A 27,670-nucleotide genomic window follows, 5' to 3' on the forward strand; every position below is an offset into this window, starting at 1 on the left:
CTTTCAAAATTACTCGGAGAGGCACCCAAAGCCCTGTTTCCTCTTTTATTCCAATTATTCAGCGCGAGCAATGTATACATTTCAATTTGAATTGCTCAGATTTTTGTGGGAGATGACTTCGAAATTTATAGGGAAGGACAAATAAACTTGTCTCTACTTGTTCTTCATTTATGCAGACGAGCAGTGTATACATTTGAACCGGAATTACTCGGACCTTTTGTCGGACATGGCTTAAAATGCACCAGTTAGTCTTGTATAATTTCAAAATTTCTCGGTGAAGACCCTTAACCCTCAAGTCTACTTGTGTTCTAATTATGCAAGAGATGAGATTGTTTACATTTTAACCTGATCTGCTTAGATTTTTGTCTGAAATGGCAAAAAAATACAGCCCAGTATATTTTCAAAATTCCTCGGAGAGTACTCTAGCTAGCTAGTTTTGCTCTCCAATTATGCAGGCTATTGATGTGTATATTTCAGCATTATCTACTCAAATTGTTTTTTTTTCAAAAATGTATCATTTTTCCGTGCAGAGTTTCAAAATTTCACGCGGTGTTCCCCTGAGCCCCAGTCCTACCTGTACTCCAATTACTCAAGTAAGTAGGGTGTTCTTGTGAATCTGAATTGCTCATACTTTTTTAACTGAAAAAGACCTCAGTTAACAGCATTATTTTGTCATGTAGAATTTAATCTCAGAAAGAACCCTGAAACCCTAACTTAACATATGTCAGAATGAAGAAAAATGTTCAAATTGAATGATGACTTTGTACCTAAGCCAATGTATACCATACTATTTCCAAAAGTTATGGCACTGTACATATTTTATTGCATATAATACATGATTGTATTTAAATAATTCCAGCACATGTACACATTAACAATCAATCAATGAAATTATAGCAATAGGGCCGGACCACAAGTTTTGCCCTTCCCTCGATCTCTGTATATGTTGCGGTCTGCAGAACTTAAAAGGTTTTAAAGTCGTTAATATATATTTACAAATTAAGTTTCAGAATACGATCATATATATATATTTTTTTTAAAACTGTAAATGTTGTTTTGTGCACAGGAGATAGCTCCTCGTACGATTTATTTTTTGTATAATTATGCCCATTTTCTCTTGAGACAGCGAATGTCACAAACGAAGCTCAAATGGTGGTTGGTAAAAAAAAGAAAAATAAATGTTCTAGAAATCTTGATTTGTGTTGAATTTAGACCAGTCACCTTAATCAATAGCTAATCATAGCTAATGTTGATTTGTTATGCCATACCGACAGTAAATATTTTTTATTGTATTGTATTGTATTGTAATAATATTAAACTAAAAAAAGTATATTTTGGATCCGGGAGTCCAAGCTTCCGTACAAACGACTCTGAAAGAAATTAAACGTAACCAAGTTAGGTAACTCTCAGTAGATTTCTCGATTTAACATGGCGTCAAAGAGCAAGAAAGATCTGCGACAACAAATAGCAACACCCGAAAACGGTAAACAGCATCGTAAAAAGAGAAAGTACTCGGACTCAACCGATAAGAGCGACAGTGATGATGGCTACAATCCTTGGTCACGATATGACAGAGAAAGAGAGGCAGAACGGAAGGAAGAAATGCGGAAAACTCAAACTGGGATCACTCAACGTCGGTTGTTTTCAGAAGAACAGTGTGAAGAAATTGAGAAAAAGATTGATGAAGTCGTGAAAATAGCAAATAAAGGGGTATACAAAGGTCATACAGTAGATAGAGCCCCACTAAGGAATAAATACTTTTTTGGGGAAGGTTACACATATGGGTCACAACTTGAGAAAAAGGGCCCAGGGATGGAGCGTTTGTACCCTAAAGGTGAAGTCGACGAAGTTCCAAAATGGATTTATGATCTTGTAGTTAAGCCTATTGTTAATGCTGGACTTGTGCCAGAAGGTTTTGTTAATAGTGCTGTTATTAATGACTACATGCCTGGTGGTTGCATAGTGTCTCACATTGACCCACCTCATATTTTTGACAGACCAATTGTGTCAGTGTCTTTTTTCAGTGACAGCGCCTTATCATTTGGTTGCAAGTTTTCATTTAGGCCCATCCGCACATCAAAGCCTGTCCTGGTGCTACCGATTGACCGAGGATGTGTAACTTTGATTAGGTAAGAGTATATATATGATTTAAATAATAACACGGACTTTTTAAAGGTAAATTTTATTTGCTGTTGCTTTGTGAAACATTGAACATAGTTCTGTAGAGCTTTTGAGCAACCCTATTTAAAAACAATTAAAACCAATTATACCTTACCCTCAGCAATTTGTTAGTACAGCATTCCCATTCACGCAAAAATCCACGTAATTCACGCATAAAAGTCACTTGCACGCAAGTTTTAAAATTCCACGGGTACAATGCACACGTAAATAATCTGACAGAAAAATCTACATTGTTCGTCCATAAAGAGCCGGAATTCAAGTAACCAGACATTATTTTTGATCCGCAAACGCAAATTATCGCATTACACATTGTTGACAATTTGCTATGTGTCAAGATGAGTTGAATTTACATGCCGATAGCATAATTTAAGCTCCGCCTACTCCAGGTACTAGTGAGATTTTCTCGAGAACTGTGACAGCGAATCAAATTATTCGTAAAACTAGACGCGATAGTATTCAGCCAATCAACGACGCTTTTACATCTTTGACACTTTCCGATAATTGTCAACATGTACGTGCAACGTTTTTGGACGTTTTTTCAACAAGTTGTTGAATAATTAAGTGGTCAGCTGGCATCTACTACACAATTATTTGGTCTCCATTGTAAAAGAAAGACTCGTAAGCTGCTTGTTTATTAATATTTACAAAATGACCGGCAGACTGACTTTCATCAGGCAATTTTCTACAAATTACCTTTCATTTTTATTCGAGTCTGATACTGTTCATGCTAAATAAGTATTACCCGCCGAGTTTTTATAATTTTTTGTTGCTATATGTTGCAGCAAGATATAGCAGCAAAAAAAAATGTTATAAAAACTTGGCGGGCGATATCTAGCAGCGTCTGCTTGAATTTTTGAAAACAGCTTTTTTTCAGAATTATGGAATAAGGAAAAACTCATTGCATGGAAAATGATGTATCTAAGAAAATGAATGGTCACAACAATAGTTTTTATCCACAGACACTTGGGGTCTGGAACCCCCAACCCCTCCAGCCCAATTTTTATCCATAAACAAGAAAATTATAGCCATCTTTTCAAATTGCTTCACAAGCTTACTGGGTGTGTGTGGTGGGGGGGGAGGGGGGGGCGAGTATATTGAGTTAGAAATGATAAATTTCTATTTTTCAACTAGAAGTCTCTCCACTTTTCTATAAGGAGAAGTGACTTCTACGCTGTATCCCTGTGGTGCATGTGTAAAAGTTAAAAAAAGCCACTGTCATTAACACAGGCTGAATAAAAGTCACTTCCCATATACTTCTTTATAATTTTGTTTCAGTTGGAACATTTTCTTCAATTTGTATGGTTTGTACCCAACTTTTTATGCCCCCGAAGGGAGGCATATAGTTTTTGAACTGTCAGTCTGTCTGTCTGTCCGCAATTTTCGTGTCCGGTCCATATCTTTGCAATGTTGGCAAAAAGCCGGTCAATATGAGTATTGACCGGGCCGGCGGTCAATACTGGTTAAAACCGGTCAATACTGGTCAATACCGGTCAATACTGGTCGATTCAATACTATGGTCACTCTTGGGTGGTCAATACTGGTTTATTCAACACTTTTACATAATGTACATTCACAGATTAGCAGAGGCTGTAAAAGTAATGTAAAAATAATAAAGAAATTTGAATAATTTAAAATTTTGTTCATTAAAAAGTATAGTGGTCAATACTGGTCAATTCACTTTTGGTCCTTGGCAGTGTGTCCTAAATTTTCAGGTCAGGTTCAATTTTGGACAATATACTTAGAATGGTCAGTGGTCAATACTAGTTTATTCAATGCTTCTATCTTCTTACAGTAGCCTTTATTTTGATTTAATTAAAGATTTTATTGCTGTAAATTACACTCATTGAAATGGACAGTACTGGTCAATTCAAATCTTAGTTCTACGCAATATCCCTGATCAATACATATAAAAGTGGTCAATACTGGTCAGTTGAATACTTTGATTGCATAATTTTATTTTTTAAATAAAGTTACCATAATCAAGCATCTCAATAATACAGTGGGATTATTGATTATGAAAGCTAATTAGTGACTAGATAGCCAGGCCTACAACATTATAATCTCTTGTGTATTGTATGACATGGTGTCAATTAGGCAATGTGACAGTTGCTACCAAAACACAATTAAAGCACTTCCATGAAAGGGTCCAGGTGTTAACAGCAACTTTTCATTAAATTATTTATACCAGTAAAAATGATTAGATGTATCACTTGTGAATCAAACACTTACTGCTGCAGTTTATGAAATACTTTCTACAAAATTTAATTAAGTTTAGTCAAATTAGCAGTTTTTCCACTTATTGTGACATTTTTGTAGAAAAATAATATATCTTTGTAATCTAATCTAATAGAAAATGTGTGACCAGTATCAACCAGTATTGACCAATCGACCACTTCTTACCAATTTGGGAGTACTGATTTGGTTGCTTTAGCTAAACAGTCATTATTTAACTGTTCATAAACTCTGTAAAATATCTTAACAATCAGTATTGACTAATTGACCAGTATTGACCAATCGACCAGTATTGACCGGTATTGACCACTTCAGGGAGTATTGACCGGGGCGGTTTTAACCGTCCAACATTGTATCTTTGTCATCGATGGATAACTTGGCATGAATGTGTACCACAGTAAGACAACGTGTCGCGCGCAAGACCCAGGTCCGTAGCTCAAAGGTCTAGGTCACACTTAGACATTAAAGGATAGTGCATTGATGGACGTGTCCAGTCCATATCTTTGTCATGGATGGATGGATTTTCAAATAACTTGGCATGAATGTGTACCACGGTAAGACGACATGTCGCGCGCAAGACCCAGATCCGTAGCTCAAAGGTCAAGGTCACACTTAGACATTAAAGGATAGTGCATTGATGGACGTGTCCGGTCCATATCTTTGTCATGGATGGATGGATTTTCAAATAACTTGGCATGAATGTGTACCACGTAGTAAGACGACGTGTCGCGCGCAAGACCCGGGTCTGTAGCTCAAAGGTCAAGGTCACACTTAGACGTTAAAGGATAGTGCATTGATGGGCGTGTCCAGTCCATATCTTTGTCATCGATGGATGGATTTTCAAATAACTTGGCGTGAATGTGTACCACAGTAAGACAACGTGTCACACGTAAGACCCAGGTCCGTAGCTCAAAGGTCAAGGTCACACTTAAACGTTAAAGGTCATTTTTCATTATAGTGCATTGATGGGCGTGTCCGGTCCATATCTTTGTCATTCATTCAAGGATTTTAAAATAACTATGCATGAATGTGTGCCACAGTAAGACAACGTGTCGCACGCAAGACCCAGCTCCGTAGGTCAAAGGTCCTAAACTCTAACATCGGCCATAACTATTCATTCAAAGTGCCATCGGGGGCATGTGTCATCCTATGGAGACAGCTCTTGTTTATCATGTACCCACATTTTCTGAAGTACATGTATGTGGGTACATGTACGCACTTTTCAGAAAGTCAGTGGGAATGCTGTAGTACCCATTTACAGCTGGGTTGACTGCTCAAGGCAAAGTTCTGTGATAAAGTGCCTTGCCTAAGGACATACCGCAATGGGAGTAGCCAGGAATCGAACCCGGGGCCTTCGCCTCCGTAGGAAACCGTCTTAGCCCTCTTGACCAATGCGTCCACATGTATTTTATTTACTGATAGTATAATACCTAAAACATACTGTCTTTAATGTTAGATGTTGTCAGTGTAGATGGTCTGGTGTCGAACCAAACTACCATAACTGCAAAATGACTATTCTTTTCAGCAATGTTCAGGAGATGTAAAAAATTATGTATTCTGGGAAGTGTCTATCAGCAGGACGATTGTGCCAATTATTTTTCTTATTCGCATGACGCTCCTACTGATTAGTATCCTTATCTGTTCAACGGGTGTTTCAGTAGCATTTCTGTTTTTGGCATAAAGTGTATTGTAGTTAAAAGACTTATTAAAATCATGTTCATTCTTTAAGATCTATATTAAATCATTATTAGACATAAAGTAGACGTTAAAACTACTGTTTTTAGTAGTTGAATTAATTAATTTATAAATTGCAGAACATATACATCTGACAGAAGAATGCACAGAAAACTAATACTGTATACCTTAATTATTTCAATATCATAAATTATTGTTGTTTCTTACTTTTTACATTTATGTTTTCAGTTCAATAAATCATACATAAGTTATTCAATATAATAATCAGGGCCTGAGCTAGGGGGCGACTTGAGCGAAATAGTCACTCTGGAGCTCCCCACTTCTCTTTAATCTGAAGTGAAAGTGAAATTCAAGTCGCTCGATTTTTTATCATTACCTTGACATTTTGCAAGCTTGTCAACTTGACATGAATACACAATGACATAATTAAAGCTCTGCCAACTTCAGTACATGTGAAACTTTCTCGAGAAGTGTGAAGGAGGTTACATCACTGTGTGTTGTAAACCAAGCAGAAGGGACTGTTATTACATTTCTTTTTAAAGATTCAACTTATATATGCTTTAATAGGTACCTTACCTCGAATCCACTAAATTTTACTGGTATTTTTAAAACGCTATAAATCACCCAAATTCAGACACTTGCTGTGATAAAAATCACTTAACTGAAGGTGACAGCACATTTTGACAGCTGTATCAGAAACTTGTAGCTTCTTCGCTTGGCGCTAAGCATTAAGAGGATAGTGCTAGGACTGGTCAGCCTGGTGTCAGTATAATGTGACTGGGTGGGGTATCATGCCACATGTCTACGGCGTGATATTCCAGTGAGGCAGCACTATAAAGTTGGGCATTGTGCTCACTGCTACAAGTAGACACCGTCATTTATATGACTGAAAAATTGTTGATAAAGACGTTAAACCCAAACACACACAGAGAAAAGTTCATCAAATGTTTGTAACTTTACTAAATATATAGATTAATTTTGTATGTACAGCTAAGTTCATAAATAAATGAAACTTCCAGTTTTTATGCCCCTGAAGGTGGGCATATTAAAGTCACACTGTCCATCTGTCCTATCTGTGTGTGCATCCGTGTAAATTCTCTTCCGGGCTGTAACTCTGCCACCTAAAAGGATTTTGAAATAACTTGGCATATATGTTCACATTAATGAGATGACGTGTCAAGAGCAAGACCCAGACCCCTAGCTACAAGGTCAAGGTCACACTTAGAGGTCACAGGTTAACAGTGCCTGTTTGGTGTCTGGCCATCCATGAAGGGATTTTGAGATAACTTGACATAAATGTTTACCATAATGAGATGACATGTTATAGGCAAGAGCCAGACCCCTAGCTATATAAGGTCAGGGTCACAATTAGAAGTCAAAGGTTAATATGGTCTATTTCTTGTTCAGTCCATAACTCTGCCATTGATGAAGGGATTTTAAAATTAATTGGCATAAATGTTCCCTATAATGAGATGACATGTCTTGCCCAAGACTCAGATCCCTAGCTCCAAAGTCAAGGTCACACTTAGAAGTCAAAGATTATCATGGTCTGTTTCTTGTCTGGTCCATAACTCTGCCATTTATAAAGGGATTTGAAAATAATTTGACACATATGTTAACCATATTGAGAAGATGTGTCGCACTTATGACCTGGGTCACTTAGGTCAAGGTCACAAAAGGATTCATACTTAAACTATTCTGGCATATTTTGCACAGACAACTGTAGCATTCTTGGGCTCGCTTCAGGGGCATATGTCAGCCACCAATAGTGACAGCCCTTGTTTTTGTGGCAGTACACATTTATACTGTGTTAAGTCATACATATTTTGTATACAGCCTGTATCTGTATAATACTGGTAATACATGTGACCTTGTTAATTTTATGTTTACATAATTTTATTCATGTTTTCAGGTACGAAATTTGTGTCTGGTATACCTTTAAAATAACAAATCTAATCATATGAAATTATAATGGTGCGAAATTACATCTTTCAGCAGTTAACAGTGAAAATTATAGTGGCATTCTCGCAGGTTAAAGTTCTCTATGCAGAGTTAAAGCTCATTATTGCTAAGTGACAAAAATATCAATTGTTGCAGTCATTAACATCAATGATGAGCAGCGATCACCATTAACATGCTTTCTGTGCATGTTGATACAATGTATCTCAATAAGCAAGCAATAAATTTCAATTATTTGTATGTTATTTTCAAAAAAAACTAATAGACCAATGCACTTTGGTTGGAAATTCTGTTGTTTTCATGTTTTTATGGCTCTAATGACATTGCTTTTACATCAGACCTCGTACTATAGATATGCTTGATCTTATTTCAGTGGTTATGCAGCTGATAACATCACCCACTGTATCAGGCCTCAAGATGTAGTACAAAGACGCGCTGTCATCATCCTTAGAAAGTAAGTATCTTTCTGGTATCTATAGTTATTTTAACAGTGATTTTGAAGAATTTGCTAGGCTGCCATCAAAAATTAGTTTTGAAGACTGGTCCAAAATGTGTCTTACATATATGTATTTGTTTTAGCAAACTCTGTTTGGAACATACTTAGCTATCATGACCAAAAAATGATCTGTCAGCAATTTGGTTTATGGAAAGAATAAATTGAAAACAAGACAATAGAAGTAAGTTAATTTGAAAAAAAAGTGGTATTTAATCACTTACTAATCACTTACTAATCTTGTATGCACCCGTGGCAGTTATATTTTGGCCTTAAAGTAGTGATTTGTGACTGCATTAACTATCTATCTATCATTAACTATCTTATACTTCTCTTATATTAAAGTCAGGAATAAGTTGCATGTAAGTGACATATATGTCAGTTTGGTAAGTGTTGTAATTTACGCAAAGTGTAATTTCTGCTCTTTCTGGAAGTAGTTTGTAAAGGTTGTTTTGACTAAGATTTCAGTAAGCGAGAAAAGAGGAAATGAGTACTTGAAAAGCTTGAGAAGTACTTGAATTTTGTCTTAGATGTCCTGTATGAAACATGAAATAAAACTTTTAAAATATTGTCGGGTTTCATGTATGATCACTTTTGCTAGAGTTATAGCTCCTGTTTTGGACTTTGAAATTTTACTGCTCTCTATCAGATCAGTATATACTCAGGACAAGTTCCTCTACAGTTTCCATCCAACTAAAATGAAACTTGGTATATTTCATGTCTGCTTTTTATTGCCCATTTTGGGATTTTTTAATTTTACAACTACATTAATTTGTACCTTGTGTACTCTGGTCATCAGCACAAAGAAAACATGAGCATTTTTGCAGGAGTTTCATAGCTGACTTCCTTAGTTATGCCCCTTTTTTGGACTTTAAATTATTTTTCATCAAGCATTTTCAGGGGATATGTGTCATACAGCATTAAAGCAGCATGCCTCCAGATCGTTCGACAACAACAAAAATATTTTTTTTAGATACCTTGAAATAAATGCTATATTTCTTAAGAAGGCTTTAAAACTTAATTACTGACAAACTTTCTGTTACGGAAACACTTGAGAATTTGCTATTTTTACTACTTTTTATGATGAAAATTGAAAAGCGTTTGTCACGCTTTTACTCCAGGTAAATGGTCTCGATAATGAATATCTATATTTTGAAGTCATTATTCACTACTTCAGCTATAGAGCTATTGGTTACGACGACGGGAAAATGTCTTTATTGCCTCGGCTGTCCGTGTTCGATTCCCGGCGCGATCATGTTTTTTTTCTTGATTTGGAACTTTTAAAATATCTTAGAAACAAAAATTCATATTCTAATGTTCATAATATGATCAAACTTCAATTTGAAAGAAAGATTATTTTTTAGCCAAATCTGGAGGCATGCTGCTTTAACATCATTCTTGTTTAGAATGACTTTAATCAGCATGCAAAATATTTCCAAATAAATTTTATATTGAGTCCCTCTTAGTCGGCATATTTTATTTAGTGAAACTGATTAGTTTCATGTTTTTATTGATTTGATTGAACAATAACTTCTATCTAATTGCATTATAGAAGTGTGTTTTTTAGGAAGTAACATAGATTAATTACCTTTCAGAACTTGTGATGATGCTCCAAGACTTGACCCGGTGTCCAGTTCAAAGATCAGACCAGCATATGATGCCAGAAAAAGACCAAGAGAGAGGTCTCCGTCACACTCAAGTTCGGAATCAAACAGGTATGAGAAAATATTTGTGGCTGTGTATTGAATGTCATCAGGAAAAAATGACTGAGGGAAATTTCAAAAAATTAAAAACAAATATAAATCCACATTTTAAATGGCAACTTGAACTAGATAACTTCTAACAAATAACTAACAATCAAATTACCCAGTACAGTGAAAGGGTCTTTCTTAGGTCATTTTGCTATTGTAGAATGGCACTTTTGATAGTGGATAGCTTTTCCTTGCAGTTTATTCCTTTAGATCTAGGTGATATTTACAGTACACTGGGACCCCGTTATTACTCTGTCGCCGGGGTCCAAGGTTCGAGACCCGCGGATCTAGCGGGGTTAAATTTATAATGCGGGTTGGCCGTATAAGCGGTATATGCAATACCCCACCCACCGGTAATGTATTAGATGTATTTTGAACGCTGTTTTATGTTACATAAGAAATTATAAGCGTTTAAAAGGTACATTTATTTACCTTAAATGCTACTGGAAAATACATTGAAAGAATTATAAAGCTATGTCAGCTTCCCATTTCGTCGTGATTCTAAAAGAAAGGTGGAATTGTGTATCCCAGAAGTAAACATATAACGCTGTGTGAGAGGCGCGCGGTCGTGAAAATTACATGTGCAACGCAATTGCAATGGGGGTTTCTGTAACTAAAAGAGAAAAAACGCGGACAGTCTTAAAAAATAATTTTGAACATGTAGAAAATGGATGAAATAAGAAAGACAATTGTTAAATCACTGGCGTTTCGTTAGTTCCGATGTACTGAATGATGATTACGAAAAACGGCTGCATATTATTACAAAACAGGGCCTGTTTTATGATTTTTTATTCACTCAAATGTTCGTGTCATCCGCTTAATTGGTGCAAACTTAAACGGTTTGATAGTTGACTGACCAATGTTACATGATTGTTATGCAAACAATCGAATTTTGACACGGTACTGATTGCCTAATTGTCACATGTCTACATGTATACAAACTTTAACAAAGGCGATACGCAAACAAGTAAGCTAGCAGACAATTATTGATTTTTGTCACAGTTGTCATGGCAGAGGTGTTAAAGTACACAGGTACATGTAGTTTTAACGCTGGTTATGATCAAATTAAATAACATCCGCGGACTCTATTTTTTGTTTTGTTTTTTTTACCCTTGAAAATTCGGGAGCCAAGAGCATACCGCGTTATAACAAATGCCTTGGTATATCGAGTAGCGTTATAACTGGTTTCGAGTGTACGTAAGGTAGTTTAATGTCATTTGCAATTATGGTCAAATGAAACTGACTGGTCCTTTTTTATATTTTTGAGACATGACTGAATAGATCCACAAATTTCAAGCTGATTTTAAGATAGTACTTAGAATTGCTTCACATATCCATATTTTTAACTTGACTAATCAAAGAATAGGTAGAGCTATTGGACGCACGTCAGTGTTGGCGTCCAGATTTGGCTAAGTTTTTGTATTTAAGCTGGTATCTCGGAAACGACTTCACTGACTAGTGGGAATGGATTGAAACTTCACACACTTGTTCACTGTCATGATCTGACATGCAGGGCATAGGTTTCATAACGCTACTTTGCATTTTTACATTTACATTTTACATTTAAAAAAAAACAAAGAAACAAAAACATGGGCAGAGCTTAAATTTCATATACTGCATATATAGCTTGAAAGTCTTGGCATATGTTTCATGGATAAAATGAGATAGACAGAGAAATTCCTAGTATTCAGCATTTATTATTACGTAACTCCTTACATTAGTTGCCAGTCCATAGTTTGTGCTATAGGACTGACCTATATTCAGCACATGACTTCTTGGCTAATAAGTCAAAAATATGAAAATAGAACTGCAGAAAGTAATTTCTGATGTCATGTTATAAAACATTTATTGAATGACTTGCAAGTCAGTAATCAAAACTATTGACCCTCTGTCTTTCAGACCTCAGGCAGTAGTTTTGACTATAGACTGGCAAGCCATTCAATAAGTGTAATATATAATTGCCAAAAATACATCAAAATAACCAACTGTAAAATGATTACACATATAATAGTATATTCCCGAAAAGTGAAAAGTCACTACCTGAAGATTGAGTCAGTTTAAAGCATAGTTGAAGTTAAAGTAATTCCCCTTGGTTCTTACATTCAATTAGTAAGACTCTCGCATATAACCACAGATTGTAACCTCTACACCTGGTATGTTAATTGAAGGAATTGCAAATAATATATCCTAAATTTTGAAATATTCAGTGGGCTGAATAAAAAGTGAAAACAATTTACTTTTGACGAAGTTAGTACTATTTACAATGATATGTCTTAATTTCCAGATTGATTTATTGTTTGTCGGCACATTGTCACAAGAGTAAACTTGACAGTTACAGTTAATTACATGCAACTGATGCCATTTTCTATGAATTGTTTAAATTAATATCTTTGACCAGAATATCACAAAGTATAGTTCTTAATTTTTTTGTAAAAATGACTGAAGATTTAATTTTATCATTGATCCCAGACAGAATGAATTATTTTGGATGATCCGTTTGCAATGTAGTGGGAAAATGTTCTGAAAAATTTTGGCCTGCACCCTCTGCAGGGGTGGCAAAATCTGATTTTGACTTGCTTGTCCGTTTTTGTCAATGGGTTTTTTGTACTTACCTGTATGATAGTTATATAGTAAATTCTGGTCAATTTTCACTTGTCCGTACAAGCTTTGGGACAACCTGGGCAATACGGACAATTGAATTTGCCACCCCTGCTCTGTAAACTAATCACCTGTTTATTTATTTTCTCCTGTATTTAACAGCTCAGATAGTGACAGTGATCATCATTCTTACCGGAGACGTAAGAGGACAAGGCATTCCTATCCCGACACAAGCTCTAGGTTTCTGTATGATCGGCGAGAAGAAAATGGTCACGGTCATCGACACAAGTCCAAGAGATCTCACCATTCAAGAAGGCATAGGTCTGAATCACCAAAACACAGGAGCGGTAGTAATAGTAAAAGCAAGCGAGAAGTTAAGCTGGTGAGAAAGTAGTTATAGTTTGGTGAGATGATAGAATGGATAGATATTACAAAACTGTGTTTTAGAAGATTTTCTAAAATGGATATTTTGTCTTAAAAGGAAGTTCAGGGAATAAGAGTCATGATTGGAAGTACAGAAAGTGTTAAATAATTGTTGATTTTTCTCACTATTTTGTTGTTTTTTTGGAATACTGAAAAATGTTGCTTTTTAATTTGTTTATTGAGTTTTTAATATGTGGGTTCTTTGATGCCAATTTGTATTTTTTCATTTATTTGCACAAATATTAGACATAGAAAGTGCTAGACAGTTACTCTGCTCAGAAAATTCTTACAAAAAGCTATGTGCTATTGTTCATGAAGTTAATTGAATGCTCTTTTTTATGATAATTAAATGATGAGGTGCTACATTAATGTACCAGATTGTCTAGGGTAAAGCAGATGCTTTCTGTAGAAAGATGTAAGCATTTTATTTCTCATTCTTGATTTTTAGCTCACCTGAGCACGAAGTGCTCAAAGGTGAGCTTTTGTGATCGCTTTGTGTCCGTCGTCCATCATCATCCGTCCGTCCGCCATCAGTCGTCCGTCCGTCGTCAACAATTTGACTGTTAACACTCTAGAGGTCACAATTTTGGCCCAATCTTAATGAAACTTGGTCAGAATGTTACCCTCAATAAAATCTTGGATGAGTTCGATATTGGGTCATCTGGGGTCAAAATCTAGGTCACCAGGTCAAATCAAAGGAAAGGCTTGTTAACACTTTAGAGGTCACAATTTTGGCCCAATCTTAATGAAACTTTGTCAGAATGTTACTCTCAATAAAATCTTGGATGAGTTCGATATTGGGTCATCTGGGGTCAAAAACTAGGTCATCAGGTCAAATCAAAGGAAAAGCTTGTTAACACTCTAGAAGTCACAATTTTGGCCCAATCTTAATGAAACTTGGTCAGAATATTACTCTCAATAAAATCTTGGATGAATTTGATATTGGGTCATCTGGGGTCAGAAACTAGGTCACCAGGTCAGGTCAAAGGAAAAGCTTATTAACACTCTTAGACTAGAGGTCACAATTTTGGCCTAATTTTAATGAAACTTGGTCAGAATGTTATCCTCAATAAAATCTTGGACGAGTTTAATATTGGGTTATCTTGGTTCAAAAACTAGGTCACCAGGTCAAATCAAAGGAAAAGCTAGTTAACACTGTAGAGGCCACATTTATGACTGTATCTTCATGAATCTTGGTCAGAATGTTGATCTTGATGATCTATAGGTCAAGTTCAAATCTTGATCAGGTGGGGTCAAAAACTAGGTCACTAGGTCAGATCAAAGAAAAAGCTTGTTAAAACTCTTAGAGGCCACATTTATTACTGTATCTTCATGAAACATGGTCAGAATGTTAATCTTGATGATCTTTAGGTCAAGTTCGAATCTTGGTCATGTGGGGTCAAAAACTACGGCACCGGGTCAAGTCAAAGGAAAAGCGAGTTAATACTTTAGAGATCACATTTATGACCATATCTTTATGAAACTTGGTCAGAATGTTAATCTTGATGATCTTTAGGTCAATAGGTCAGGTGTGCGATACAGGGTCTTCATGGCCCTCTTGTTTATTGAAATGTCATAGCTTATCCAAGTTAAAAAGCTTCTGTGAATTAATTACCATGTTAACTTCATCCCCATAAAATATCCAACCAATTTTTAGGTACATATAATGATGTCTTTTACAGTTATTTAGATCTAGACTTGATCTATTTCAGAGCAGACTTTGTGTTGAAGTAAATTGTCTCTTACTTTGTTAATGCTTTTCGCGTTACCACTCAAGTTAATTATTGGTACAATGTTACATTAAAATCTCTGACAAGCCTAAATATGGGGTATAGGTCTCTAACAGAGTTTTGAAGTCAATGGAAGAAATTTATGGCCATTTAAACTGTTAGTAATGCCAATATTTTGTTTATGATTCCAGAGGCAACTTCAGATGATTAACCACTGTCCATTTCCGAACAGTTTCATTTTAAGTTATTATGTACATTTCCTTATCCCTGGCCGAAAGTGGAGGGATATAGGTTTGGTGTTGTCCATCTGGCTGTTTGTCCGTGTGTGCATCTGTATGTTCAAATTGGAACAGCTTATATTCAAAAAGCATTTTAGCTAGAATTACCAAACCTCACATAATTTTTTTTATTAGCCCATGATTTTTGCTAACATATATGATTATCCCCCTTGACCCAGTTAAAGCAGGGTTTTCCCTTTGATTTGGTAAAGAATAGTTTTTTTGACAGTAAGTAACCTATTGATGAATATTCATGAAACCTAACAAAAATCTAGATCACTATAGGGCTGCAGTGCACGTGCAGCTTTAGTCAGGATCACTGCAGGAACTGCAAAGTTATTGCCCTTGGATTGTTTTACAATCCATAAATTCCCACATAAGAAATTGATGGGTCTTCATGAAATTTAACACAAATGTAGATCACTATAGGGCAGTGGTGAATGAGAATCTTTGAGTTATTGCCCTTTAATTGTTTTAAAATTCATAAATATATCTAGAAATTAACTATCTTTCAAAAAATATCCCCCTCATTCATAAAACAACCTAATCAATGATGAATAAAAATTCACTGATTTTGCTTGTTTTCCTATAATAATAGCAAACAAAGTCTGTTAGATGTATCCTAGGGTGACACTTTCTGTTTGCTGGAATGCATAGTATAAATTTTATTTTACTGTAAGATTGCAGTTTCTCCTCTTGGTTCATTTATGAAATAGTTGTGTATTGAATTTACAAATTTGCAATGTAAATAAAATGTAAATTGTATGGTTAATATATTTTGGAAAGATCTGTTCTGTTTTACCTCAAGAACTTTTTATGCCACCGAAGGGAGGCATATTAGTTTTCAATTGTCCGTCCGTTAGTTTGTCACAACGTTAACTTACAACGTTAACTTTCTGCATGAAGGCACTTTACTCGCAAACCACTGCACCCAGAACCTTCAAACTTCATGTGCTGATAGTACTTATTGAGTACACGACCCCTACTGACTTTGGGGTCACCAGGTCAAAGGTCAAGGGCGCTGTGGGGGCATTTGTCACCATTAGTGACAGCTCTTGTTTCTATTGAAAATGATACCATTCATATAGATGTATTTTTGAAACTACCATACAGTAAACCTCACTTACAAAGAATTCGGATATAGGGAACACTCGGTTATAAGGAACAATTTTCAATTCCCGATCTAATTCCTTCTTTATTCAATGTAAAAATCCTCGGTTATAGGGAACTTGGTTATAAGGAACACTTTTCTCAGTCCCAAGGTACGAAATTCAATGGAAAACCCCTCGGTTATAGCAAACAGACATAAAGAATAAAAATTATCATTATCAGCATTTACCAAATACTAGACGATAATTACGCGTGATTAACAATGGCAAACAGCCCAGCTGACCAAATTTCCAATTAGGTGCTAAAAACTATAGGTATAATTTACACTTTAATCCGTATGCATTGCGCCATAGTCTAGTCATAGTCTAATGCACTGTATGTCATAAACACCCTACTTTAAAATTTTAATTCATTTGGTAGTCTAATTTAATCTGTTTGATATTTCCCTTGAACACTTACTTGACAATGTGTGCATATTAAAAATTTGAACGTTCATTTTTTTAGCTCACATATCACAAAGTGACAGTGTGAGCTTTTGTGATCGCGCAGCGTCCGTCGTCCGTCCGTGCGTCCGTGCGTAAACTTTTGCTTGTGACCTCTCTAGAGGTCACATTTTTCATGGGATCTTTATGAAAGTTAGTCAGAATGTTCATCTTGATGATATCTAGGTCAAGCTCGAAACTGGGTCACGTGCGGTCAAAAACTAGGTCAGTAGGTCTAAAAATAGAAAAACCTTGTGACCTCTCTAGGGGCCATATTTTTCATAAGATCTTCATGAAAATTGGTCAGAATGTTTACCTTGATGATATCTAGGTCAAGTTCGAAACTGGGTCACGTGCCATCAAAAACTAGGTCAGTAGGTCAAATAATAGAAAAACCTTGTGACCTCTCTAGAGGCCATATTTTTTACGGGATCTGTATGAAAGTTGGTCTGAATGTTCATCTTGATGATATCTAGGTCAAGTTCGAAACTGGGTCAGCTGCGGTCAAAAACTAGGTCATTAGGTCTAAAAATAGAAAAACCTTGTGACCTCTCTAGAGGTCATACTTTTGAATGGATCTTCATGAAAATTGGTGAGAATGTTCACCTTGATGATATCTAGGTCAAGTTCGAAACTGGGTCACGTGCCATCAATAACTAGGTCAGTAGGTCAAATAATAAAAAAACCTTGTGACCTCTCTAGAGGCCATATTTTTATGGGATCTGTATGAAGGTTGGTCTGAATGTTCATCTTGATGATATCTAGGCCAAGTTCGAAACTGGGTCAACTGTGGTTAAAAACTAGGTCATTAGGTCTAAAAATAGAAAAACCTTGTGACCTCTCTAGAGGCCATATTTTTCATGGGATCTGTATGAAAGTTGGTCTGAATGTTCATCTTGATGATATCTAGGTCAAGTTTGAAACTGGATCAGCTGCGGTCAAAAACTAGGTCATTAGGTCTAAAAATAGAAAAACCTTGTGACCTGTCTAGAGGCCATACTTTTGAATGGATCTTCATGAAAATTGGTCAGAATGTTCACCTTGATGATATCTAGGTCAAGTTTGAAACTGGGTCACGTGCCATCAATAACTAGGTCAGTAGGTCAAATAATGAAAAAAAACCTTGTGACCTCTCTGGAGGCCATATTTTTCATGGGATCTGTATGAAGGTTGGTCTGAATGTTCGTCTTTATGATATCTAGGTCAGGTTCAAAACTGGGTCACATGAGCTCAAAAACTAGGTCACTATGTCAAATAATAGAAAAAAAGGGACGTCATACTCAGTTCAAAACTGGGTCATGTTGGGACAGGTGAGCGATTCAGGACCATCATGGTCCTCTTGTTTATACTAGTATTGATGCCTCTCCTCATAACATGCAGTCTAGCAACTGTAACATATATACTCATCGTGCAGCGCTCTCTAAAAGAAAGAAGATAGAAATAACCGACAAAAAATAAACACAAATTATGGCCATTCTTACCGACGTAAATTTTAGCTTCGTTTAGGTTTAACGCCGTGTTTCAACAGTATTTCAGTCATATACATGCAGACAGTTTACCTTAACATCTCTCCAGGAAAAGACCGGTACTACTCTTGCAGCTTTCTCATATAAAAATTCATGGTCGACCCGGAGTGTGAACAAATAGCGCTTTTCAAACATCAGTCAAATAGTGTTTGCTATACAAATTGTGTTTGTTCTACAAACCTCGGTTACAAGGAACCAGTTCGCTATACGGATATAAGGAACCTCGGTTATAAGGAACAATTTTCAGAGGTCCCAAGCTGTTCCTTGTAAGCGAGGTATACTGTATCTAGCAAGTTTTTTTGTGCACAGACTTAATAGCAGCACTTACTTTATAGAAATACAAATCAAAGTTAAGTTGTTTTAACATTGTGGTAAGTTTACGCTGTAAAACCACAGTAATAATAAATCCTTGTTTTACTTACAGAGAATTTAAGTTTGCATTTTTCAGTATAACTGTATGTGTTTGACTATAAAATTTTATTCACACAAAACTTGTTTATTTTGATTATACATGTACAGATTTAAAGTGGTCACATTGACGTGTTAGTGGTGACAAAGAAATAATGCAGTTTATCTGAGTTGCAACAAAGAGGTTAAATGCTGCTCTAAATAATTCACTCGGGCTACACCCTTGTGAAATTATTCTTTAGAACGAAAGACCTCTTCATTGTATAATTACAGCGTGCTTCTACTATATATTAGTTCTTAAATCACATAGTTGTAATCTTTGACTGCCTTTCTTGCCACAATAATGGAATCTCCCTTTAAGAGAGAAAAAAATAACTTCCTTTTTTCGATCATCTTTTCATAATGCTTGTTCTGTTTAGTGATTTCTGTGAAAGAATAACAGATTTATTTCATAAGCTCATCTGATTTATATAAATTATTTGCATTTGTTAGGATTTTTGTTCAGGTTCAATTCTTTTGCTTCAGTTGTGGAAGACCCAGGAGGCAAGTAGTGTTTAAACTGCCAGTCTGGCCATTTGTTGAACTTATGTCACACTTATTTGTGTGCATAACTCCTAGAGTTTTCATCCATTACAAATGAAACTTGGTATATACATCATCAGCATGAAGTGGAATGGGACTGTAATGTATTATCATACTCCCACAAAAATTCATGAAAAGCTTGACAGATTTGAATAATTTTTGGTACACAGGTGTAACATCATAAAATACATGTCAAGTTCAACTTTGAGGTCAGTAGGTCAAGGTCACAATGACCAGGAACAATTAAAAAGTTTCCGGATGGTAACTTGAGAACCCTTAGACCTGGGAGCGTAAATTTTGGTACACAGGTGTAACATCATAAAATACAGGTCAAGTTCGACTTTGAAGTTAGTAGGTCAAGGGTCAAGGTCACAATGACCCAGAACAGTTAAACAGTTTCCTGATGATAACTTGAGAACCCTTGGGCCTAGGATCACGAAAGTTGATAGGAAGGTTGGTCATGACCAGCAAATGACCCCTGTTGATTTTTAGGTCAGCAGGTCAAAGGTCAAGGTCACAGAGACCCGGAACAGTTAAACCATTTCCGTACAATAACTTTAGAACGCTTGGTTCCAGGATCATGAAAATTGATTGCAAAATTCATTTAGATTGGAAAGGTTTCCAGTATGCAGGGGTTCTGATTTAGAGGAGTTTTGCTGTACATTTTTATATAATCAGTAGAAGGTTAAGAAGGCATAGAACTATAACCCTGTTCTGACATATTGTCTCTTATCATTGATTTACAGAAGAGTTTTGGCACCAGCAGGCTTTGCTCTTGTACTATTATATAAATGTTTCTATTAAAATACAGCTGAGGTTTGGTTAATAGAAACTTGTTAAAACATGGAAAAGTTGTGTAATTCTGTAAAAGTTTTAGTCCTATTAACAAAGTAACTTCTGCATTTAATCATTACTGTGCAATTGGTTCTGCCTTTGCGACCAGTGTAGATCATGATCTGCAGTGTTTGCTATTCAGCCAGTATCTTTTTGCAAAACACCCGGTACTGTCCAAATCGGAAGATGGATAAGTTCATTGTAAAAATTTAGCAGGGTAAGGTTTAAACTTACTTATTTGTGAGTCATTGTTGTGTATAGTTGTACATGTTTTAACTACAAAATTTTGAATACTATTGAAGACAGTGAGATATTCAGTGGATTCATAATGTAGTTTTCAAGTTGAAAGATTCTATGATAGTTTTGTTGTGATTTGTTATACCTTGTTTTTTAAGATGTAAATAAGTGAGGATTTGTTTGTAGACACTGTTTCTTTATTGATATGTTTTTAAGTTTGTCTTTCATGATATGTGATTGTTGTATTCACTAGATCATGTTAAAATTTCTCATGTTAGATTGCTTTGTTATAAGTATTTCATATTGCCATAGTACCAATTCTTATGTCCTGTTCAGTTATAGATGAAAAACGCTGTATACATGTAGCATTTTTTGTAATTGTAAATTCAGAATTGATATTGTTCATTATACCCAGTTGGGTTATATAAAGTTCATTTGCTCTCAGCTGATTATTGTTTGCCTGTTTGTACACACAATTGTCTGCCAGATTCTTACCTTGTTTTAACAGTTTAGGAATATCACTATGACCTAGAAGAATGTATATTGATTGTTCAATTTACTGTATGTGTAGATTTTTTCGCAGGATCGTAATTTTCACGCAAATGCGCAGTCCAGACGCCCGCGAATTCATGAGTTCAGCGAAATTTTATACCCCAATCTTCTCAAACACGAAACATTTTAATTCAATTTGTCAATGTGATAAGTTTGTTTTATGTATGTGAATGTTGTTTGTACGATATGTTCTGTTGTGTTCGACAAATAAAATATGTTTAAACTACCAACACACTTGATAACAGTGACTCGATCATAATTACCAAATAATGTGTTTTTCACACATAATGCGAGCCTGTTAATTTTTGCAATAATGCATTGTTTGGACAATAAAGAGATATAAGGGAACAGTTACGTTTATTAAATGCAAATCACAACTGTACAATGAAATATTGTTATACTACAAAAGCACATTCAGTGGATTTTCAATTTACAATAAATTACATGTATTAAAAACAGTAATGTTAGTTTCGGAACAGAAATGTTAATTCACAATTTTCCTTTGCTTGTGAGAAACTTTAGCTGAGATTAATGTTGGGTAAATTACGATTGAGAACTTCTCAATGTTCAGTCGCTTTTTTAGCTCACCTGTCACAAAGTGACAAGGTGAGCTTTTGTGATCGCGTGGCGTCCGTCGTCCGTCCGTAAAACTTTTGCTTGTGACCACTCTAGAGGTCACATTTTTCATGGGATCTTTATGAAAATTGGTCAGAATGTTCATCTTGATGATATCTAGGTCAAGTTCGAAACTGGGTCACGTGCCGTCAAAAACTAGGTCAGTAGGTCAAATAATAGAAAAACCTTGTGACCTCTCTAGAGGCCATATTTTTCATGGGATCTGTATGAAAGTTGGTCTGAATGTTCATCTTGATGATATCTAGATCAGATTCGAAACTGGGTCAACTGCGCTCAAAAACTAGGTCAGTAGGTCTAAAAATAGAAAAACCTTGTGACCTCTCTAGAGGCCATACTTTTCAATGGACCTTCATGAAAATTAGTCAGACTGTTCACCTTGATGATATCTAGTTCAAGTTCGAAACTTGGTCACGTGCCACCAAAAGCTAGGTCAGTAGGTCAAATAATAGAAAAACCTTGTGACCTCTCTAGGGGCCGTATTTTTCATGGGATCTGTATGAAAATTGGTCTGAATGTTCACCTTGATGATATCTAGGCCAAGTTCGAAACTGGGTCACGTGCGGTCAAAAACTAGGTCAGTAGGTCAAATAATAGAAAAATCTTGTGACCTCTCTAGAGGCCATATTTTTCATGGTATCTGTATGAAAGTTGGTCTGAATGTTTATCTTGATGATATCTAGGCCAAGTTTGAAACTGGGTCAACTGCGATCAAAAACTAGGTCAGTAGGTCTAAAAATAGAAAAACCTTGTGACCTCTCTGGAGCCCATACTTTTCAATGGATCTTCAAGAAAATTGGTCAGAATGTTCACTTGGTGATATCTAGGTCAAATTCGAAACTGGGTCACGTGCCATTTAAAACTAGGCCAGTAGGTCAAATAATAAACAAACCTTGTGACCTCTCTGGAGGCCATATTTTTCATGGGATCTGTATGAAAGTTGGTCTGAATGTTCATCTTGATGATATCTAGGTCAAGTTCGAAACTGGGTCAACTGCGGTCAAAAACTAGGTCAGTAGGTCTAAAAATAGAAAAACCTTTTGACCACTCTAGAGGCCATATTTTTCAATGGATCTTCATGAAAATTGGTCTGAATGTTCACCTTGATGATATCTAGATAAAGTTTGAAACTGGGTCACGTGTGGTCAAAACTAGGTCAGTAGGTATAAAAATAGAAAAACCTTGTGACCTCTCTAGAGGCCATACTCTTCATGAGATCTACATGAAAATTGGTGAGAATGTTCACCTTGATGATATCTAGATTAAGTTCAAAACTGGGTCATGTGCCTTCAAAAACTAGGTCATTAGGTCAAATAATAGAAAAACCTTGTGACCTCTCTAGAAGCCATATTTTTCAATGGATCTTCATGAAAATTGGGTCATGTGGGGACAGGTGAGCGATTCAGGACCATCATGGTCCTCTTGTTTAACAATACAGGTATATAGGGATTAATGTAACAAAAGAGCGTAGTATATTTACTGTAAACACAAGCATCTTAAATATTATCACCAAAATCGGTAAATCTCGGCAAAACTCTGCAATTTTCGTTCAAATTCAGTAGAAGTGCTCATACAGTCTGAGTGCGTATTTATGAATACGATGTCTCACGGCGCGAATTCTAGTTTGCGCCAATAAATAGTATTTTCTAGACTAGCTGCCGGAGCGTGAAATGTTCGTTGCGCGAAAAAACGTACACATACAGTGCTTTATTAGAAATTATTAAAGAGGTGAGGAATCATTATACAAGATAATGTGAATGTGCCTTTTTACTAACATTCTAAAAAACTATTAGGAAACCTTAATGCCAGGTGAGCAAAACATCAAACATACTTTACCTACAAGGCTTAGTGTATCTTACCCTCTCTTAAAAGTGTAAATTTTTTATAAAACGTCTTCTCATGCTCTGAACCTGTCCGGGGAGGACAAGATTTACAATCAGAAGTTATAAGTTTGACACACAGTTGACACATGTTTTCTCTGTGATGATTGGCTGAAGACAATATGTCTCCTGTAATTTGTCCTTGACCTCTGATTCATATTAGAAATGTGTTGTCAGTTACTTACTGAGTACAGGTTAGTGCTTGTGAAGAATCCAAGAACACTATTCAGTTGAGTAACTGAAACACTCGTGATATTTTGAACTTGTTCAAATACAACAGCTGTAAATTTTGAATTTACAACCTATAAAAGAGATATTGCTTTATACCATTCTATGTTATTGTTGTGATGTCTATTCTTCATTTGACATTTTATTGTGATTAAAGGTCAGTATCTGCCCGCCCGCTTAGCTCAGTAAGGAGAGCGTTGGTCTACGGATCACGGGGTCGCGAGTTCGATCCTCGGGCGGGGCGTATGTTCTCCGTGACGATTTGATAAAAGACATTGTGTCTGAAATCATTCGTCCTCCACCTCTGATAATTCATGTGGGGAAGTTGGCAGTTACTTGCGGAGAACAGGTTTGTACTGGTACAGAATCCAGGAACACTGGTTAGGTTAACGTAATGCCCGCCGTTACATGACTGAAATACTGTTGAAAAACGGCGTTAAACCCAAAACAAACAAACAAACATAAAGGTCAGTATCTGGCAATCTACCTTAATTACAATAGGCATATGTTCAGTTTGTGCATTTTTGAATGTCAAATACACTCCCACTGCTCCCCTCCCCCTTCCCGACTATAGACTATATTTTATGAATAGTTTCAATACTTGCTCTATATTAGAACCATTCAAAGCACATGTCTGACAGTCATGTGGTCTGTTGTTGAGGTTTTGTTAGGTTACTGATACTGGGTCTGTGCACTGGATTGCAAGAAGATATCTGTCGTCACTGCAGTTACACAGATATAATAGTCCTGTAAGCTGAAATGGAAACTATAAATCCCTGACATACAGTCTGAATTTGGAGTTGTATAAATGTCTCATCATGTATGAATTCGATGTTGCCTGGTGACATTAAGATGTTTTGTATTTGTGTGGTTCCCACATACGGTTAACTACATTGTTTTTCTCCTCTATCATCTGCCTCGGCGATATATGACCATTTTGTGTTGATTCGCCGTAAAACCCAACTCACTCACTTTATCATCTTGCTTTGGTCATAAACAGTTATTTTCATTGATATATCTTTACCAGACCAGGTACCTTTTCAGACAGCTATATTTAGTTAAGGTTTATCATGTATGTCATAACTCAGTTTTAATATTTTGCACATACACACACTTACCTATGTTTATAGTCTCAGTCCTTCTCTTTAAACTATCATTTAAGGCAAAATAATACTGTACAGTATAAGTGGAAAAGTTTGTGACTTGGAAATGATCACAAATTTCATGAATTCAAGTAATTCCCAATTATTATCAGCCAGCGTAAATTTCCATGTTCAAAAAGACACATCATTATGGTGAAAGAAATACAAACAAATGTATCTGTGGCACTGCAGTTTTTTGTGATTCACTAATATTTCTGCTTGCAAAATGTCTGGCATACTTAGCATAAAATGTTCCCTATAATGAGATGTGTCATGCGCAAGACCCAGACGCCTAGCTTGAAGGTCAAGGTCACACTTAGAAGTCAAAGGTTAACATGGTCAGTTTCTTGTCTGGTCCATAACTGCCATTTATCAAGGGATTTGAAAATAATATGACACAAATGTTAACCACATTGAGAAGGTGTGTCGCGCTTATGACCTGGGTCTCTCAGGTCAAGGTTGCAAAATGATTTATACTTTAAACTATTCTGGCGTATTTTGCGCAGACAGCTATAGCATTTTTGGGCACGCTTCAGGGGCATTTGTTGCTAATAGTAACAGCACTTGTTTGACCTGTAGACTTATACAATTTTTTGTCTCATTCATATTTCACAAGTTAGTGATATTTTCATGATTTTCATTGATTTGGAATGTTAATAAATATATAAAATTCTTAAAGTCTAAATATAGGTTTTTACAGTGAAGAGTTAAAAATTATATTACAATTTTTATCTCATTTTGGATAGTGGTGGTATTGTACAAGAAAATACACAATTCGGCACTACCATTGGTTTCAGAGAGATGGTAATTTGATACAGATTTTTCAGATGAAATGAGAAACAAAATAAATTATTTAGATTACACTTTGTCAAGATTTTTTTTTGTATTGCTTTAGCTGGACATAAACTAAGTCATGCAAAGAGGTATTTAGTGTAGTGAGGGACAAAAGATTCCTATTCTAATTTATCCGCTTTTTTAGAGCAGTTGGGTAGTTAAATGAATTGATTATGGGCTGCAAAATATGTTAGACAGTATGTTGAAAACAAATGTTTTGAAAGTTTAAAGTTCATCTGGTTTGTTACATACCTTCTTATATGTGCCATTTGTTTGTTTAAAATTTTGTTTTACATTGTCATTACCATAATTCATGAGCACAGGAGGTGACAATTGGCTGCTGTTTGAGTCATCATTTTGAGCCACACCATGAGAAAACCAACATAGTGCATTTGCGACCAGCATGGATCCAGACCAGCCTGAGTATCCGCGCAGTCTGGTCAAGATCCATACTCTTTGCTAACGGATAGGGTTTGAAGGCTGGTCTTGATCCATGCTGGTCTCAAATGCACCATGTTGGTTTTCTTGTGGAGCTGCTCATTTCTGTAACAGGGTTTTTAAACATTTCGACTTTATATTTAACACTGAATATAGATTTTGCATTATTCTGAAGGTCTCTGTTTGAAGGAACTATTTGAATTATTGGAGGTATCTTTAATCATTTTATTTTTTGACGAAATATGTTTTTTTTTTCATATGTATAAGGTCTGAAAAACTATGCTTAGGCAATTTAAAGATTAATTATTTGTTAACAGAGAAATGAGCCGCGCCATGAGAAAACCAACATAGTGGGTTTGCGACCAGCATGGATCCAGACCAGCCTGCGCGGTCAGGATCCATGCTGTTCGCTAACAAGTTGTCTAATTGCAGTAGGCTTTGAAAGTGAACAGCATGGATCCTGACCAGACTGCGCGGATGCTCAGGCTGGTCTGGATCCATACTGGTCACAAACCCACTATTTTGGTTTTCTTATGGTGCGGCTCAAATGTTGTTTTATATGCTTATAAACATAACTTGGAAGATTCTTAATAATCTATCAACAAGTGAAGTCAAAATTGCAATTTAAAAACTGTTTGATGGCACTGATGCCTGAAATTTTCAATTGGAAATGCCAAACAAAATGGATTTTTGATGATATACAACTCAGTACGGATCGATATTTCTTTTCCAAAATAACTAAAAACATTCTATTATTATAATGCTAACAGTTACTGTTCTTTAAAATGATGTATGATATCAATATTGTCATCAAGTATTTCAAAAGCTCGAAAACGCTGTTACAGAATATATGGATCAAACAACAGAAGTTAATCTTTAATCACATTTGAAATTGAAATGAATCTGTTTTTCTGGTAGAAATTATTACTATTATAGTGGCTGTACATACAGTTATGTTTGAGAGCTACTAGTTGTTTCATTGCAAGTATCAATAAAATTTTCATCAAGTTTTCTACATGCGTTTAATTCTTTGTTGAAAAGCAGTCAGTCATAGTGTCCCCTGTCTGTCATGTGACAGTCATTGTTTAATTTACTCCAAGTAAGACGTTATTACAAGGTAGTGTACAAAAAGTTGTATACCAGTTATTAATTCCGTTCCAAAGCAATTGTCACACTACATAAAATTATTGGTGAGAAATACTCACCACAAACATGGCATAGTGCTTAGACTAGCTCCTAGACTATGATATATCTTTTTTTGCATTTTTATGATTAAATGTACTGAACTGAGCCAGTCTATATTCTTTGTCCAATATCTCAACATCATTCCTCCGTGAAAATCTCTAAAATAAACTGGCTTTTGTCTCTATGAAATTAAATTAATAAAAAAATGAAAAATGTAGAAATATATTATTATCAGTCTAGTGGCTAGTCTACATAGTGC

At 35.7% G+C, this 27,670-nt stretch overlaps 1 protein-coding gene across 1 annotated transcript; it reads left to right on the forward strand.

The window, feature by feature from the left end:
• Window positions 1–1,423: 1,423 nt before the first annotated feature.
• On the forward strand, window positions 1,424–27,239 carry LOC123564471 (RNA demethylase ALKBH5-like). The gene is made up of 4 exons (XM_045358101.2): window positions 1,424–2,129; window positions 8,441–8,521; window positions 10,156–10,275; window positions 13,072–27,239. The coding sequence occupies exons 1-4, from the start codon at window positions 1,429–1,431 to the stop codon at window positions 13,301–13,303; spliced, it is 1,134 nt and encodes a 377-aa protein (XP_045214036.2). The 5' UTR covers window positions 1,424–1,428; the 3' UTR covers window positions 13,304–27,239.
• Window positions 27,240–27,670: the final 431 nt, after the last annotated feature.

The sequence above is a fragment of the Mercenaria mercenaria genome, chromosome 2, assembly GCF_021730395.1.
Source record: "Mercenaria mercenaria strain notata chromosome 2, MADL_Memer_1, whole genome shotgun sequence".
Classification (NCBI taxonomy): domain Eukaryota; kingdom Metazoa; phylum Mollusca; class Bivalvia; order Venerida; family Veneridae; genus Mercenaria; species Mercenaria mercenaria.

What these genes read in the sequence shown, in the direction of transcription:
- LOC123564471 (XM_045358101.2), top strand. Translation starts at nt 1,429, where the DNA reads ATGGCGTCAAAGAGCAAGAAAGATCTGCGACAACAAATAGCAACACCC. An exon ending in GCTGTCATCATCCTTAGAAA is followed by an intron (nt 8,522 to 10,155) that starts GTAAGTATCTTT and finishes ATTACCTTTCAG; the next exon opens with AACTTGTGATGATGCTCCAA. An exon ending in TCAAGTTCGGAATCAAACAG is followed by an intron (nt 10,276 to 13,071) that starts GTATGAGAAAAT and finishes TGTATTTAACAG; the next exon opens with CTCAGATAGTGACAGTGATC.